This window comes from Halichoerus grypus, chromosome 15, assembly GCF_964656455.1.
Source record: "Halichoerus grypus chromosome 15, mHalGry1.hap1.1, whole genome shotgun sequence".
NCBI classification, from domain to species: Eukaryota; Metazoa; Chordata; class Mammalia; order Carnivora; family Phocidae; genus Halichoerus; species Halichoerus grypus.
This window is the reverse complement of record NC_135726.1, coordinates 48,696,076-48,711,742: the sequence shown is the minus strand read 5'-3', so window position 1 is coordinate 48,711,742 and position 15,667 is coordinate 48,696,076. Positions and strand designations below refer to the sequence as shown.

The 15,667-nt window shown below is 51.2% G+C and overlaps 1 protein-coding gene across 5 annotated transcripts in view; it reads right to left on the bottom strand.

Moving 5' to 3' along the window:
- Positions 1 to 15,098, bottom strand: part of HNRNPUL1 (heterogeneous nuclear ribonucleoprotein U like 1) — a 36,350-nt gene extending 21,252 nt beyond the window's left edge. Inside the window, exons 1-6 of one of the 5 annotated variants that reach the window (XM_036094865.2) lie at positions 15,080 to 15,098; positions 9,277 to 9,399; positions 7,121 to 7,274; positions 5,284 to 5,357; positions 3,688 to 3,827; positions 1,675 to 1,774 (exon numbers count right to left, since the gene is read on the bottom strand). In XM_036094865.2, the coding sequence (XP_035950758.1) occupies positions 1,675 to 1,774; positions 3,688 to 3,827; positions 5,284 to 5,357; positions 7,121 to 7,274; positions 9,277 to 9,394 (586 nt within the window). In that variant the 5' untranslated portion in view covers positions 9,395 to 9,399; positions 15,080 to 15,098. Of the gene's footprint in view, positions 1 to 1,674; positions 1,775 to 3,687; positions 3,828 to 5,283; positions 5,358 to 7,120; positions 7,275 to 9,276; positions 9,400 to 13,145; positions 13,573 to 15,079 lie in introns of those variants that run through there. The other 4 variants (XM_036094866.2, XM_036094863.2, XM_036094862.2 and 1 more) reach the window with 4 other exon arrangements.
- Between the last annotated feature and the right edge of the window lie 569 nt (positions 15,099 to 15,667).

The following is a 15,667-nucleotide window of genomic DNA, read 5'->3' as shown; positions in this document are numbered from 1 at the left end:
CACATACTTTTAAAGAAAAAAAATTAGTTTCTTTACTCGTTCCACTAATCAGATGCTTTGGGGGGGGGGGGGGGGAGGTGAGGAAGGTCCTGCTGAAAGGAAGCCCCTCATTATGCAGAATTCTAGGGGGGGCTTGGTGGGTTTAGGTATGAAGTCTGGGGATGGAAGCCGACCTGAACCACTGCACAAACAGAGGGAGAATCTGGAAAGAGAGGGAGGAGGGGAAAGAGGAGCTAGGATGAAGGCGGGCTGCATGCAGAGGCGCAACCTTCCTCGTGACACTCAACATACAGTTGAGTCTACTAATGACATCCATTTTTGGTGCCAGTGGGTTCTGGGCAGAAATCAGGCAAGGGCCTGGGTTCTGCTTCTGGAGACTGTGAGGTTTACACGCTAGGGAAGGCACTGGATTTGCTCAGGCTACAGAACTGGGGGCTGAAGCAATGGGAGGAGGAGTGAGATCCTGAGGGCCCTGCCTGACACCCAGGGTGTATGGAGATCCTTGGCCAGGAACCCAAGGAGCATCCTGCCAGAAATGTAGGCGCTGACAGGCAGGAATTCCAGGCCCAGTGCTTCTACATACCACTGCTCGCCCCGGACATCTGACCACTCTGGACTTTGAACCTTTACCTGTATCAACTACCCACCATTTACAACCAAAAACTCAAGAGAAAAATCGAGAAGACATAGGCATCTGAAATAAAAAGTGTGAATATCTATCTAAATGGAACTGTACACTCCTGACTTAACATTTCTACTTTTAAGGGTCAGTCTTAAGTGAACAGTCAGATCATTACACACAAGGATAGCTTAAGAGTTTAACTGCAAAAAATTGCAATCAACTTACATGATCCACAAAACACTTATTTGTAAGTGACGCTACTACAAAATGGAAAATTGTGCAGTGGTCAAACAGCTCTACTTATTTACAAAAATATGCCCAGCATCTATTAAGTAGGAAAAAAAAAAAACCAGGCTACAAGATAGTACCATAGTGTGACCCAGTTTGAGATATACAAAGAACAAAAGAACTGCCCAGAAGACTGTAGATAAAAATGTTAACAATGGTTATCTCGCAGGTTTGGGAGGATTTTCATTTCCCCCTCTCCGTATGGCCTGAACTGTTATAAAGAGTACACATTTTCATAATCAGAATGTTTGTATGACCAAAGCAAAAGGTCTCTGCATGGGTCATCAAAATCAGTCACCTGGGGCCGGATGTCACTTGAGGCCCGTTGAACATTCAAACCCTCTCAATGGGCAGCCCCTGACTCTCTCTGCCAACCATCCCCCTGCTCCCTGCTTCCCCTTCTACTCTGGGTTTGGCTCTGGAGAGAAAACCCCAGACAGAACTGAATGGGACTTGAGGAACTTATTTTCAGCATGGTTTGAGGACAGAAGACAACTGATCTTTTTAAAGAAAGGGATCAGCCTTCTAAAGAGAACTGTGGACCCTCTCCTAAAAGATAAAGAATCAATTTCTCATAGAAAAGTGAAGATGACTGTGGTCCTTCCAGTTGAATCCTGTACACCTGAAGACAGGCAGGAGGTGTCCCACCCTGGGCTAGCTGTGTTCCGAGTCCCATGCTGGGAAGAGAAGTTTAGGAAGCTTGAGAATCCAGGGACAGAGGCAGCTGCTCTAGTATCTGGACTGCTAGGCTGCCCTCCCCTTACCCAGCTGCGTGCTGCAGGAGTCCAGGGACCAGCCGATACGGACGACGTGCGGGTCGGGCTCTGTGGAAGGAAGGTGCTTCACGGAGATTTCCTCATTGATCTGGGGACAAAGAATAAGAGGGCTCAGAACTGATGCTCGGAGGCTTGCAGGTTACAAGGCAATACAAGAGGGCAGCACGCAGGCATTAAAAATCAGCAGTGGCTCTTGTTGCTGGGGAAAAGGTGTTGAAGCCGCTCAGAAGGGCCTGTGGCACTGAACCCAGGGACTCTGAGGGGCTCAGGAAGTACAGCGCCACAGAGACAGGCACTTCAAAATGTAGTTGTTTTTTTTAAAAAAAATTTATTTATTTTTTTGACAAAGAAAGAGAGCACAAGCAGGGGGAGCAGCAGGCAGAGGGAGAGGGAGAAACAGGCTCCCCACTGAGCAGGAAGCCCGACGCGGGGCTTGATCCCAGGACCCTGGAATCATGACCTGAGCTGAAGGCAGATACTTAACCGACTGAGCCTCCCAGGCACCCCATAAATATAGTTATTTTTCAATTTTAACATGCTGCAAGGGAAATGGGGACTTTCATACTTAGCGTAGAGGGATAAATTGGCACCATGTCTTTGGCAGGCAATTTAGCAACCTCTATCAAAACTGCAAATGCATATGCTCTATAACCCAGCAATTCAACTTCCAGTTTACTCTACAGATGCACCCATAGGTGTACGCGTGACCACACGACACACGCACAAGGATATTCAGTGTGACACTGTTTATATTAAAAACAACTCCCCCCCCCCCCCCACCAAACCATCAGTAGGGCACTGCCAAAAATAAAATTAAAAAATAAGGCACTGCCACGTTACGGCACATCCATGCCACAGAATAGATGAAGCAGCCAGAGAGCGAAGCATGGCTGAGGTACAGGGACGGAACTTGTCATCCAAGACACGGTACTAAGTACAAAAAGCAGAAAGAATGAACCGCGCCTTCTGACTGACCTTACAGGTTAGACTGCCTAACAACCCTACCTATCTGTATCAGTTGGTGGCTTCTGTAAAGTTAACCTATTCTGTTGACTTTAGGATGCACATTTCCACATTTTGATGTGTCCAAATCAGGGTAGATCTTACAACTGATGTGGTAAGAAAGCACTCTGGAGATTTAATTGACAGTGTTTCTCTGAGTGGCACACAAAACAATGTGCAACTCAAAACCGACAGACTTAGTCAATCAAAAATGATAATCCTTGGTCAGCTTGCCCCTCTAAAAAACGGGGAGCGTAGTGCCTATTTCATGATGGTACAGTGGGGATTAACGGAGATGTCCATGTAAAGAGCCCGGCACCGTTATCTAGTGCGTGCAAACAGTTCTGTAAATACTAGCGGTCATAAATAAGTTTGGATTTACAAGGGACACGCAAAAAATTGTTAACACTTGTTATTTCTGGAGAGTAGAATGGGGACTAGGAGGATCTGAGTCTAACTTCTGCTTTTTTTACCCTACACTCTTCTGTGCTATCTGAATTTTCGCTGAACACGAGATTGTGTCATTTTCCTAAACATAACCTGACACGAACCGTGGGGAGACAATGGTAGAGGACGGCCTGGTGGCTCTTTGCCCAGCTCTCCTTCTGGCCTCTCTTTAACTGGCAGGGTCCACTTCCATTCTTTCTAGCTCATTTTTCTTCCAAACAAATCCTTTTCCCAGTTCTACAAACATGTTATCCCTAGCGAGGTTGGCTGTATGATACCTGGGTCAAATCTCACTGAAGGAAAAAATTTTTAAAAATCCCACCAAGGAAAAATCAGCTTGATGAGGCACTGTATGGTTGGCTTGCTTTCCCAATAGGGCGTTTAGCAATGACATGGTTCTCTAGAGTCCACCATGCTTTTTTTGCTTGGACACACACAGTCTATGCTCAATCTCTTTTACAGTCGTGGCTCTGACCCAAGTAGCTGATGAACGGCTCATGCCAAAGGATGGACCTGCTTTCTGTTCTGAACCCCTCAGTTGCTCCCACTCACCTTCATCTCGAAGCACACACGGCCCCTTCTGACTCCATAGCTGGCACGGGCTCCTGACCACAGGTAGGCAAAGCCCTCAATCGTGAGAGGGTAGCCACTACTCCGGTCTCGGGCCACCTTGAAGTGGAGATCGCAGTTATCTGTGAGGAAAAAGCTGGGAGTTAGCTGATATTTTAAAGATCAAGAGAGGGAAAGGCACAGGCAAAGGAAAGTCCTCCAAGAGTGTTAACCAGGAGTACGCAAGCAGACACATCGTGAGGGCAGGTTCCTGAGAAACCAGCACACCAGCTAGCCGTTCTCCCACTCGGTAGCAAGGCTCCGGACTACTGCAAACTCGCCGGCACAGGAAAAGCAGCCATCACACAAAGGAACTGGGCTCTCCACCTGGCTGGGGTCCAAGGATGGCGGTCGGAGGAACCCCCAGAAATTGTACACAAATGCACTTTACGGGAAGGTACATGTGATAGGGAAAGGATCCGTATCTCATCATGTTCAAGGGACTTAGCATTTAAAGGCTAATCCCAGAGCCATACACCCTAACCATTTCCCTGTGCTAAGTCTATCGGTTTGGGAGCCAGACTCCTGCTGCCAACAGCTGCACAAACATCTGACCCAGACCCACACTCGCCACCAGACACCACTGTCCAGGTGCACCGCAGGCTCCCACCTCTTCTGTGGGCCTTGGACTCTCCTGCTGGAGCTCCGACTCTTCCCACTCTTCAAAGGGCCCGTCAGGCCTCCAAGAAAGTCTTTCCTGACCACCCCATCTTTTCTGTAAAGGCTGAGAATTGTGATCTGTACATTTGGCATTTGATCGGCCACCACTTCACTGACCACTGCCACCCTATACTTAAAAAAAGTTTAGCTTTACTCTGGGTATATGGGCTTTGAGATCCTGTGATAGAAGGGACTGTGTACGAGGTGTCTTTCTCTCTTCCAAAGTACAAAGCCACTGCTCTATAAATGTGAGCTATGCAAAAAAATCCATGAATTGCTGTTAAGTTTTGGCTCTGCCGAAAAGTACAGTGTTCTCAGACACGATCTGGCTTCATTTAAAGTCAGGTTCCCAGGTTCTACCGCTGAGATCCTGTCTGAGGAGAGGCAGGACCTCTTATCACCACTACCCCTAGGGTTCAGATGCATAGTCAAGGGGAAGCCACTTATCCAGTGGAAAGAAACTGGAGGACGGAGAGCAGGGCGGGCCAGGCTAATGCCTCCGAGGACAAGGTGGCATTAGTTTCACCAGGAATGTGAGCAGTAGATGGAAACTGGGGGACTGGTCATCAAAGAGTTAAGTTTCCCCAGCTGCACTCAGGTTCCCTTCTTGGTTAGCTGACAACCCCCTGGGTGTTTGGGGTTTTCCAAATTGCCCTCGTACCCATTCTGAGGAGTGTTACTGAAAGTTCGCTGAGGTATCAGGGCAGGGTTATACCTCCCTGAAGAGAAGGTGAAAAACGACCTGCCCAGGATCCCAGGTAGAGCTGGGAGATCTTCAGCCTCTGAACCAGTACCCTCGCTCCAGAGCCCGGTTTCTCACATCCCAGTTTCCCAGTACTGACTGCAAAGTAGAATCAGATAGGCACCCCAAGGACTCACATGTGTCGATGGCAACAAGGGTGTCATCAAAGTCATCTTCGTCCTCTTCAGCGGGAGGTTGAGGAGAGCGGCCCCTGTCAAGAAAAGGGGTTAAGTCCCATGAGAACAGTTGGATGAGCACAGAGGAAGGGAAATGAAGGTTCTGTTGGAATTGACAAGTGGCTTCCAGATTGCTTCCTGGATTTCAGTTTCTTCCCACAGAGCTTAGCAAAAGCACTCGGCCACCCTACACCCTTGCCATGAGAGCAATGACTGTTAACTCCTAGAGTGGGGACAGGGACTAGAGAGGGTGCCCTCTGCTCAAGAGGGCCAGCAGAATCATTTAGCTAGCCTGTTCAAAGATGACTCCTCTCACACCCCAAGATTCTAAGCCACGCCCTGTGCATGCTGAGAGCTGCCTCCATACTGGCCTCTGTTACCGATGGGAGGATACAGTAGTCCAGCAGGGACTGGGCCAGAAAGGGGACTATGCAAGGGCTCAGATCAACCCCAGTCACCACAATCTGTCCACATCTTCCTAAGACTCTATATCCTCAAGTGTTTGAAATGACCCATTTTTTTCAGTCTCTTTCGGTCAAGTGTCCTAAATTATGAATGAGACTCATCTCCTACCAAAACACCAAAATGGGACTAATGTTAAAACACTGCTGGTTTCCACTTATAGGAATAAAGGAGAAACGTAGAAGAATGGGGCCCAACACGCAGGGTCCTGCCTGGGACACTGGACCCTTGTCCACCGTGTGCCCGGATCAAGTAGCCGAGGCCCATCTGGGAGGCTTCCCTCTGGTGAGTGCCCTTCCAGCCCTGCCAGTCCAGGGCCAGCACAGAGACCTGTACAAGGAAGGAGCGCATCACACAGGAAGTCTATCCTAGAAAGCCTTCCCTGCCAACCTCAAGTCGGAGCAAGTATTCCTCCTTTGCTCTCCACAGGCAGGCAGCTTAGGCATCTGCTCTGCAGGGGGCACTGGGAGAAACCCCTAAGAGGTGGTTCCACGTCGTACCTTTAGTCACAGCCAAGAGACCCAGGCCCTGTCTCAGTGTCACAAGCCATGAGAGGATGGAGTCCGCCAAGTAGGAAATAAAATGTGTCAGACAACTAGTCTAGATGAGTAGAGAAGGAATGGTCATTCCTAGTTTGTGATCAGAAAACTCTTCACCCAGAAGCTGAAGGAGGGGAGGGGAGGATTGGGGCTGAGCAGAGGGGTGGAGAGGGCTTGTCAGGAGAGGAAAATGACCAGGGTAGAGAGGCCACTCCCTCCTCCAAATCTCCTGACACTCACACGCATCCTGCCTACTGGCCCCACTAGGTTGTGGCGTACTTGTGTGTCTATCTCAGGCCCTACACTGGGACCAAAAGAGGGCAAAACCCACTGTCCAAATCATCCGTGTCCCCAGTGTCCAGCCCAAGGGCAAGCAGCTTGTGAAAGGAGCATGAGTGTGATGATGAATAAACGAGGAGACAGATGGAAGGGTGTGTTTGGGAGAAGAGTCAGGAAATAAATCTTTCCATCAAGGCATATCAAGCAGCCACGAAGAACAGGACACCGCACAGGACAACAGGGCTGTGAGGCAAAGGGCTGAAAAGGCAGGCTGGCACCTCACTGCGAAAAGCAAAGCGTTTGGACTTTATCCTGAAGGTAATGAGAAGGGAGGAGCTGAGGGAAGGAGCAAAAGTTTAGCAAAGCTGAATCTGGCAGTGAGTGCAGGGAGGGCTGAGCGAGTGTGTAAGGGCAGGGAGAGCCCTGCCCCCTTCGTTAGTCCAAAGGTCCCAGCGGGCACCAGGCTACGGACACAGAAACCTACTGGGAAAGGGGGGACTATCGCCTCACACACCCACCTCCTATCTTCTCGGTGCTCGAAGTACCCCCGTCCCCGGTTTTCTTCATAAGGCCTCTTGCGACTCTGGAACTGCTGTCTGTCTGGCTTGAGTTGAGATGCTTCGGGCGGGAGGAAGCTGGCGGGTGCTTCTTGCTTCATCTCTGTCTTCACTTCTGTCAGGACAAATCCAGACGGTCAAGACACGTGGAAACTCCCTAGTTATCACTTTTCTGGTCCCTTTTACCTCAGGAGATGTTGGCAGGGTCCTGACTACAGTGATGATGGGCTGGGCACAGGCAGCTTGCTGGGTTCAACGGAAGCCTGCCAAGGGAGCCAAGAAGGCCGTACTGGAGAACAGGGCCAGGGTAAAGGGGGGCCGGAGATGGCCAGCCAGGCCCATCAGCGCTGGCAGTTGATGAGGTGACAGATGTCAGTCAAATAACTCTCAGGCTTCAGGGGGAGGAAGAGGGGACTTCAGTACTGAATAAAGGCAAGCTCTCTTAAAGGCCCACCCAAAGGTAGAATGGCTGCCTTTGGCTACTTTGCCAAAGGCCCCATGAAAGCTGGCAGCTACCTGGGCCCACACCAAGCAGGAGAGAGCCCTAGAAAATTTCTAAGATCCCTTTAAACTGAGATCCCATGATCTGACATTCTCCAATTTCTCCTCCCAGAGAATCTCTCCCAACTCAGTTCTTACAAAGCTTCTTTAGTCTGGCGGCTGGGGGGGTGGGGGGGGGGTGTCAATTCAACAGGACATTGTGGTCCCACAGCAAACACCACCTGCTTCAATCACTCTACCACAAAGCCCAGAATCACTGCAGAAGGGGGGAGCGGGGGGTCTGCACTCAGGCCAGCCTATAGGTGTGACGGCCTTATTAAGTCACACCACAAATAGAAAGTCAGGATGGGATAACATGCTGTAAACCACAGGAAAGGCCCAGTCTCAGGCAGACCTCAAGAATCAGAACCAAGAATCTAAGAACCTAATCAAGAGCAAACTGGAACCAGAATCTATGCCTGATGCTGTGGATCACTCACATCTCCTCACTTCAGCACTCAACCCAAGACCACCTTGGATCACTCCCTAGCTCTGGCACATACAGAGAAGGCTCCTGGGCCTCCAGGGCAGGGACTGCGCTCACCCATCTGAAGAGAGCCTCCGTGGTCCCAGCACAGAGCTGCGCTCACAGGAGGCCCTGGTAAGTGTCTGTTGGTAACACACAGAAAATACTCTCCTTGGGCCAAATGATCCCACAAGTCTCACAGAGCCTGACACAAATCTGCAGTTTAACCTACATTAAAATTAAAATCCTGAGGATTTCACTTTGTGGATGAACCAAGATGGGAATTAGATACAATCAACTAGATTCACTAAGAAAAGGCACCAGGGCCACAACACAGTGAAAGGAACACAAGACTGGGAGGCAGTCCTGGCTCTGTCATTACTCAACAGTGGGACCTTGCTTTCCAAATAGTAGGACACAAATGGTTGGGAATGCTCATTAACCAATAGCAGTGGCCCAGGCACCGGTTTCCCAGGTTCTAACCCCAGCTCTGCCATCAGACAAGCCACCTCCCCAGTCTATAAAATGGGAGGCGAGAGCGGAGTTACATCTGGTGTTCCCAAACTGACACTACAGGGAACTTTGTTCTACAAAGACATACTTGGGAAACCCTGGGTTTAAATAATATGATACAGGGTTTTTTTCAGTCCAGGACTTCTCAGGGCCTTTAATGCTCCGAGTACAGTGATTCTCCCAGGGGTGGGATAGCACATGCTGCATTTTCCAGATATATTTTGGCCAAGGAACCCTTTCCTGGGAAGTCCCTAATGATATCTCCTGGAACAATATTCTTCAGAACATGGGAACAACTGGACTAGATTTAGAAGGTCCTTGCTGGATTCTACATTCTAAGATTTTAAACAAGACTCAAGTACTGGCCTCTGAGTCTAAACTCTCCAGGGTATTGGTATTAACATCTGAAAACAGATACCATGAAGACCCCCCTCTCTCAACACCTGGGAGCGGGATTAAATTCTCTCCTTCAGAAGAACCTTGCCAGAGTGACTGCCAAATGGACTGCCCAAGAGGAAGACAGGCTTTAGGCAGAGGGCACAGGCCACGTACAGATTCTGTTTCCCTCAAAAGAGATGTACAACGTGCACGTTCCCACCTGGGCGATAGGCCTGCTGCTGCTCCATTTCCAGCGGTCTCCTCTCGTAGCCAGACTCGTTCTCTTGCTTGATGACCTGGCTCTCATAGAATTGGTTTTGCCTGGTAATATTGTCCATGACATCTTAAAACAAAAGATGGCCAGTTAGAAGGGTGCTTCTTGGGACCGGAGGTGGCTTTCTGGTGCTACACGATGTCATCCCCACTGGAAACAGTCTGCCAAAGGCTAAAAGGTGGGACAACACCTTCAGATGGAAACCTATCTGGGCAGTCAGTGGCCCCAGCTGCCTGAGGACATGCCCTCTTGTCCCTCAAATGGCTGGTGATGCACCTGTGACTGGGTTGTACAGAATCCCAACAAATAAAACCAACTGAGGTACAACTGCTCTGGTTAAAGTGAGGAGACAGGAGGATCAGAGAAGGTATCCAGCTTGACCTTACCCCCAAAGTCCCGACTCCAGGGCTGGGGCAACTCTACAGACACCTGGGACTCCATGCAGCAGTTTAAAATCCACCAGTCTGGCTGTCCTCTGACATGGTGTAATGCGTAGGGAGTTGGCTTTAGGGCACAAATCAGTCCTCTGCCTGGCCCAATTCACTCCCATCTGCACAGTCAACCCTCTTTACGAAGCTGTTCCACCCCCCAATAGCTGCAAAGATAAAGGTATCCATGGGCGCCTGGGTGGCTCAGTTGGTTAAGCACCTGCCTTCAGCTCAGGTCATGATCCCAGGGTCCTGGGATTGAGTCCCAGGCATCGGGCTCCTTGCTCAGCAGGGAGCCTGCTTTGCTTCTCCCTCTGCCTGCCGCTCCCCCTGCTTGTGCTCTCTCTCTCTAATAAATAAATAAATAAAATCTTAAAAAAAAAAAAAAGATAAAGGGTATCCAACGCAGCTGAAAGGGAAATGGGGAGATGGGGGGAGGGAGAAGGAAAGGAACTGTTAAGAAAACAGGAGTCCTAACAGTGGCCTTTAGACTCATTAGGGAATATGTCCTGAAATATTTAGAGCTAGGTGGGAAGGGTCCTGAGAAAGTGTCTTATAGAATAAGACTAAGAATAGAAGCTTATTCTTATTAGAATAATATTAACTATCCATGGAGTGCATACTACACACCAGACCCTGGGGTACAGCTAAGAGTAAGCTTGCCCCACTGAAGCCTTCAGGTTAGTGAAACAGACATACATTAAACAAATACTTAAACACAAAAAGCAAATTCTAATTGTGCTCACATCTATGAAGAAATTAAGACAGGGACCCAGAAAGTAACAGAGAAGCCTTGACTCAAAGGATACATAGGAGAGAGCTCAGTGATGAGAACAGAGGAAACATTCGTGGGGTTGGAATAACATGTGAAAGCTCAGAGGTGAGACTAAAACCAGAGTAGCAAACTCAAGAAGACCCGTGCAGCCCAAGCCAGAGAGAAGTGTGGAAACCCAAGATGAGCAGCAAGCAGGCTTTCCACCCCAGGGGCAAGCTCTGCTAGGTGCCTCTAGGGCCCTACTAGTGGCCGTGCCAGGACCGGCAGAACCACAGGGAAGGAGAGACTCTTCTGCCACTTGCTAACTGATTGGATCCTTTCTCAGAGGACAAATACATCTGGGCACAAACCAGGTGCAGCCCAAAGGGAGGAAAGTAACAGATCACATGGTTTGTTACAGCCCTGTTTACCAGAGCTTGAAGGAAGGGTTGCAGCAGGGCATGAAGGGGGCTCAGAGGATTTTGTTGCAGGGATAAAGGGAAAAAGGAAGAAATAGAGTATCTCCTTAATTGGAACACAGGGAGGGCTTTTCAAACCATTCAGTTTCTTCTAGGCTCCAAGCACAGTGCTCTTCTTCCCACAAATATTCACATCTCTCTTCTCAAGAATTTCTCCTGTGCCCACAGAGGAAGCCGCACCCGGATAAGCCATGATTCTGGGGTCCTTCTCCACTCTAAAACATCCACCTCCTAATAACAGGCAGGCCCAGTGCTAAGCTCCCTACACATGTGACCTCATTCATAACAATCCTGGGGGGCACTATTATTATCCCTGTTGTGCACACAAGGAAACCACTTGGAGGCACACTGACTTGCCCAAGTCATAGAGCCATCTTTAAAACAAAGTCCGTCTGAGTCTAACATGCCCTCTTCTGAGGCACCTCTGGCCACTGGGCCTTCCTCTTAGGCATTCCTGCCAGGGCCTCTCCTGCCCTACACATGCACACTGGGCCACTCCTCCCTTCACAGGTCTCTGCAAGGGGAAGTATTCTTCCCCACACGGGCACATGGGCCCTGGACAATCCCTAGGCTGCCCCACTGCAAATCTATACTCCAGGACATCCCTCCTTTCATGAACGAGTCAGTAAGCACCCAATGCCAACTCAATTTCTTGTCTCTTCTCTCGCCCCCTTGCTCTCCTCATTCTCTTACCCCATGGCACCCTCTTTTCAGAGAAATACCACAAACGCTGGATGCCAGAGTCTTTTCTACTTACTCCTTAACTTCTCCAATCCCCACTCCCGCTAGAAAACCACACTTTTATAACCCCAGATTTCCTCCCTTCCATACCAGGGCCTTCTCTCTTCAGACAATCATAGATCTACCCTATAACTTCTCGTTCTGAGTCATACCTTCTGGCTCTTGCAGCGGTTCCCTACTACACCCTGAGACCCCCAATCCCTGGGCACACAAGTAACTTTTTCTGGGGACCAAGGAGCCTTCTCGTGAAGGAGACACTCAGCCTCAGAAACACTTCCCTCACTCCATCCTGAGGCCCCTAGCCAAGTCAACAGATTTTCTTTCTCTTTCCATTCTATACTCTCTCCTCTCCCATATTTGCCAGCCACATATACACTCCTGTACTGGACACAAGGATCCTCTGTCCCCCAGATCCTTCATCAACTTCAAACTCCACCACTTTGCTACCTGCCCCACCCCACTCCCACCTACCTCTGTTCTTCAAACACTCCATACTGTTAATCCAAGACCATTCAGCAGTAGCCACCCGATTACCTGTCCTCAGAACCCACCCAGCTCAAGACCTCTTGGTTCGCTGCCCAGTGAAGCATCCTTTCCTCCCCTGCCTGCCTCCAGTGACCAGGGTTCCCTAAACCTCCTCTGAAGTCAACCAGAAGGTCCCCAGATTTCCCAGCACCGAATGCCCAAGTTGGCCCTGCCTCAACGTTGGCCTTCCAGCCCTGGATCTCAGAGTCCCCCAGGCCGTCCTCGGACAGAGGTGGGTCCCTCACAGTCCAAACACACAGTAGTCTCCCACATTCCCTAAATGCTCACTAGCCACATACCAGAGCTCCCAGTCCATCAGATCCTCCCCCTGGCCAGACACCAGCACCTCCATGTCACTAACCCATCCCAGTACCAAATAGGAGAATTCCCTATACCCCACCCAGCAGCAAACTCCAAGATCCTCTATTCTCAAAACTCCCAGCTCTAAAAACACGGCTCCCGACGCCCAGCCCATACGCTGGGCTTGGCAGAGCCCTCAAGCCCACCCAGCTCCAAACCCTGAAATCGTCATTTCCAAGACCCTCCTCAGCCCGCGATTAGAAAACCTCTTGTTCTTCCGACACTTGGGCTCCAGAAACCACGGCTTCCGGTCTCCGAGCACTAGGCTCCGGAATCCCCTACACCCCCCGGACCTTCCTCATCTCCGAAACCCAGTGCCCCCACTCCAGTATCTCCCCTGCCCCGAATGCCAGGGTCCACCCTCCGGTCGTCCCGAGGCCCACGGCCCTAGGTCCTTTTCAGCGGCGGGTAGCGGGATCCCCCAATCCTCAGGCCATCTCCCCGACCTCAGGCGCCGGGCTCCGCGTCCCACAGCCCTTCCTCGGCCCGGACTCCGGGCTCCCCGACCCCCGCCCCGCGCGCTCTCACAATGTCCGTCCGGCCCCGAGTAGCCGCCAGGCTCCGAGTGCGGCTGCAGCCCGGACGGCGGTGGCTGCGCGGTCCCCTCCAGCTCGGAGCCCCCCTCGGTCTCGACCTCCTCGTTGTTGTGCCCGGGTCGCCCCGGTTCGTCGTCGGCCTCGAGCTCCCGCTCGTCGTCGGGCTCCTCGGCCTCCAGCGCCGCCTGCAGCCGCTCAGCAAGCTCGGCCTTGAGGCCGCGAGTGTCCAGGCCGCGGCGCTGCAGCTCTTCGCGAAGTTCGTTCACCTTCAGACGGCGCACATCCATGGCCCGGGCCCCCGGGGCGGCCCCCGAGCCCGGCCCGGCCTCCCAGGGCTCTGTCCCCCTTAAACCTTTCCTGTCAGGAGGCGAAGGGGGAAGGGGGGGGGGCCCACTCCAATGGCGGCGGCGGCTCAAAATGGCCGCCGCCGCCACCTCCCCCTCCTCCGTGGCCCCATGCGATGCAACACGGGTGCCAATTGGCCATCGCGTGAAGGCAACGGGCGCGGGCCGGGAGACTCAGCCAATCAGAGAGCAGCTTTCAAAAGAACGGCAATGAAAGGGCTCAGGAGCGGCAGGGAGGAAGCGTTGGCCTACGTCGCTGCCGCCGCCGGGGCGGAGGGCGGGAAAAGGCGGGAGGCGGAGCACGCGGTGATTGGGTAGCCCCCGCGCGCCCGCTCCCGTAGGGTCAAATGAAGAAAAAGGAGTAAAGACCTGGTCCAATCAGCGATGGGATCTCAGAATGAAGCCCGTCCCGCCCCCCCAAAACACTCTCGGCCTTTCCTGCGCGGTCCTTTCATCAAACTGGGGTCTCCTGTAACACATACCCTGATTGGTCTAGATCTCCCGCCCCTAGAGGAGTCCAAGCGGGTAAAACCACTAGAACCAATCAAATGGAGGGTCGGCCGACCAACTCCCCCGCCTCCTTTCACTGTTGCCTTTAAGAAACCGGAAAGATGAATTCGCGAAGGATCCGCCCCTTGCCGTTAGGGCGGTTTCAAAACAATCTGCCCACCAATCGCAATTATTGTTTTATCTCACTGAAGCTAGTACAGTGGGATCGCCTTAGGAAAAGCTAACCAGATTGGCCGTTCTTCAGCGGACGGCCTCACAAACGTCGCTGTAGAGGGAGGCCGACGAGATAAAGTAGATAAATTATCCTTAATCTGGAAGAAACTCAGTTGCCTTTATGGAAAGGAACCTTTTGACTTCAAGAGAGTACCGGAGATTTGAAGATAGAGGCTAAGCTGACAACGGGAGAAAAGTTGTAAAGGAAATCGCACCCTCTTCCCTTTGATAGTTCATCTCAAGGGGCGCCTCTTTCCACGATCCTAGCTTCGCCGCCGTCTTTCTCTATGGTTGGTATCTTACGTGGAATGGGCGCTCTGCACGCGACCATAGAGCCTTCCCCTCCGGGAAGACCTCCAGAAGTTCGCGGGTCTCTACCCCAAATCCTCTAAACCGCTGTTCAGTAGTTCTGGCTGTTTGGCGTCTGTACTGACAAGTTCAAGCACACAAGGTTCGTAGTTCAGCCTCACGCTACAAACGCAAACGCCACAGAGTTTCGCAATGTCTACCGCTGCACCACCTGTCGCCTCTTAACTCAAAAGACACAAAACTTCTGTATAAGATACGCAGTCGGGATACACAATGCAAACGCCCGCTGCCCACTGAGCCATACCGTAAGCCCACAAAAAACGCACACTACTTAGACAAAAACACACACGACAGATAAACAAGTGGCCGTGAGTCAGATCAGATGCATCAATGAAGGGCACAAATACACCAAACTGCGGTGTCGATGTGGCCACTCAGGTCCGCACAGACAGGCGGCATCAAATGAGAAAGACAAAGGACAGTTAACGCTACACGCTGACACGGCCGCCTCGACACACAGCACCCACTCAGAAACGGGGCAGACACTCACGTGGGCCCGGAGGTTCCAGTCCAGACACCCCGCCCCTCGCCCACGTCCGACTTCCTCTCCTCCCAGCTTCCCACAAGGATTTGTTCTAAAAAAGTTTGTGGCCCGGATTGAACTGTCCCCGGTTCCCAGGAGGCGCCACCGGGGGGCGTCCGGGCGCTGCCGAGGGTTTCTCCATGTGCTGCCGGATACACCCAGGAACGCGGGCCCTCGATTGCGTGCAAAGCACTGTGGTTTGTCTTGGCAGGAATCCCTTTGTGGGCCCGTGATGATTGGAGGTGTTCTGTGCTGTGTTTCTATGTGCATCTGAACATTTGAGTCTGTGAGTACCTGTTGTACTCTGTGTGTCGCTGTGTTTACTCTTTGTGATCTGTGTTACTCTAGTTTCTTCCTATTCCCGGTGACTATCTGCCTCTCAGATGTTTGTAAATATGTTTGTATCTATGTCATTTTTCCCGTCTGTTACTATATGTGTCTGAATTTCAGCGTCTCTTATTTGTGGCAAAGTGCCTGAGTACGTCCTAATGGGTCTGTTATTTTGGGGTGGGGAGGAGAGTGTCTCTGACACTGAGTATCTAAGTGCCTGTTCCT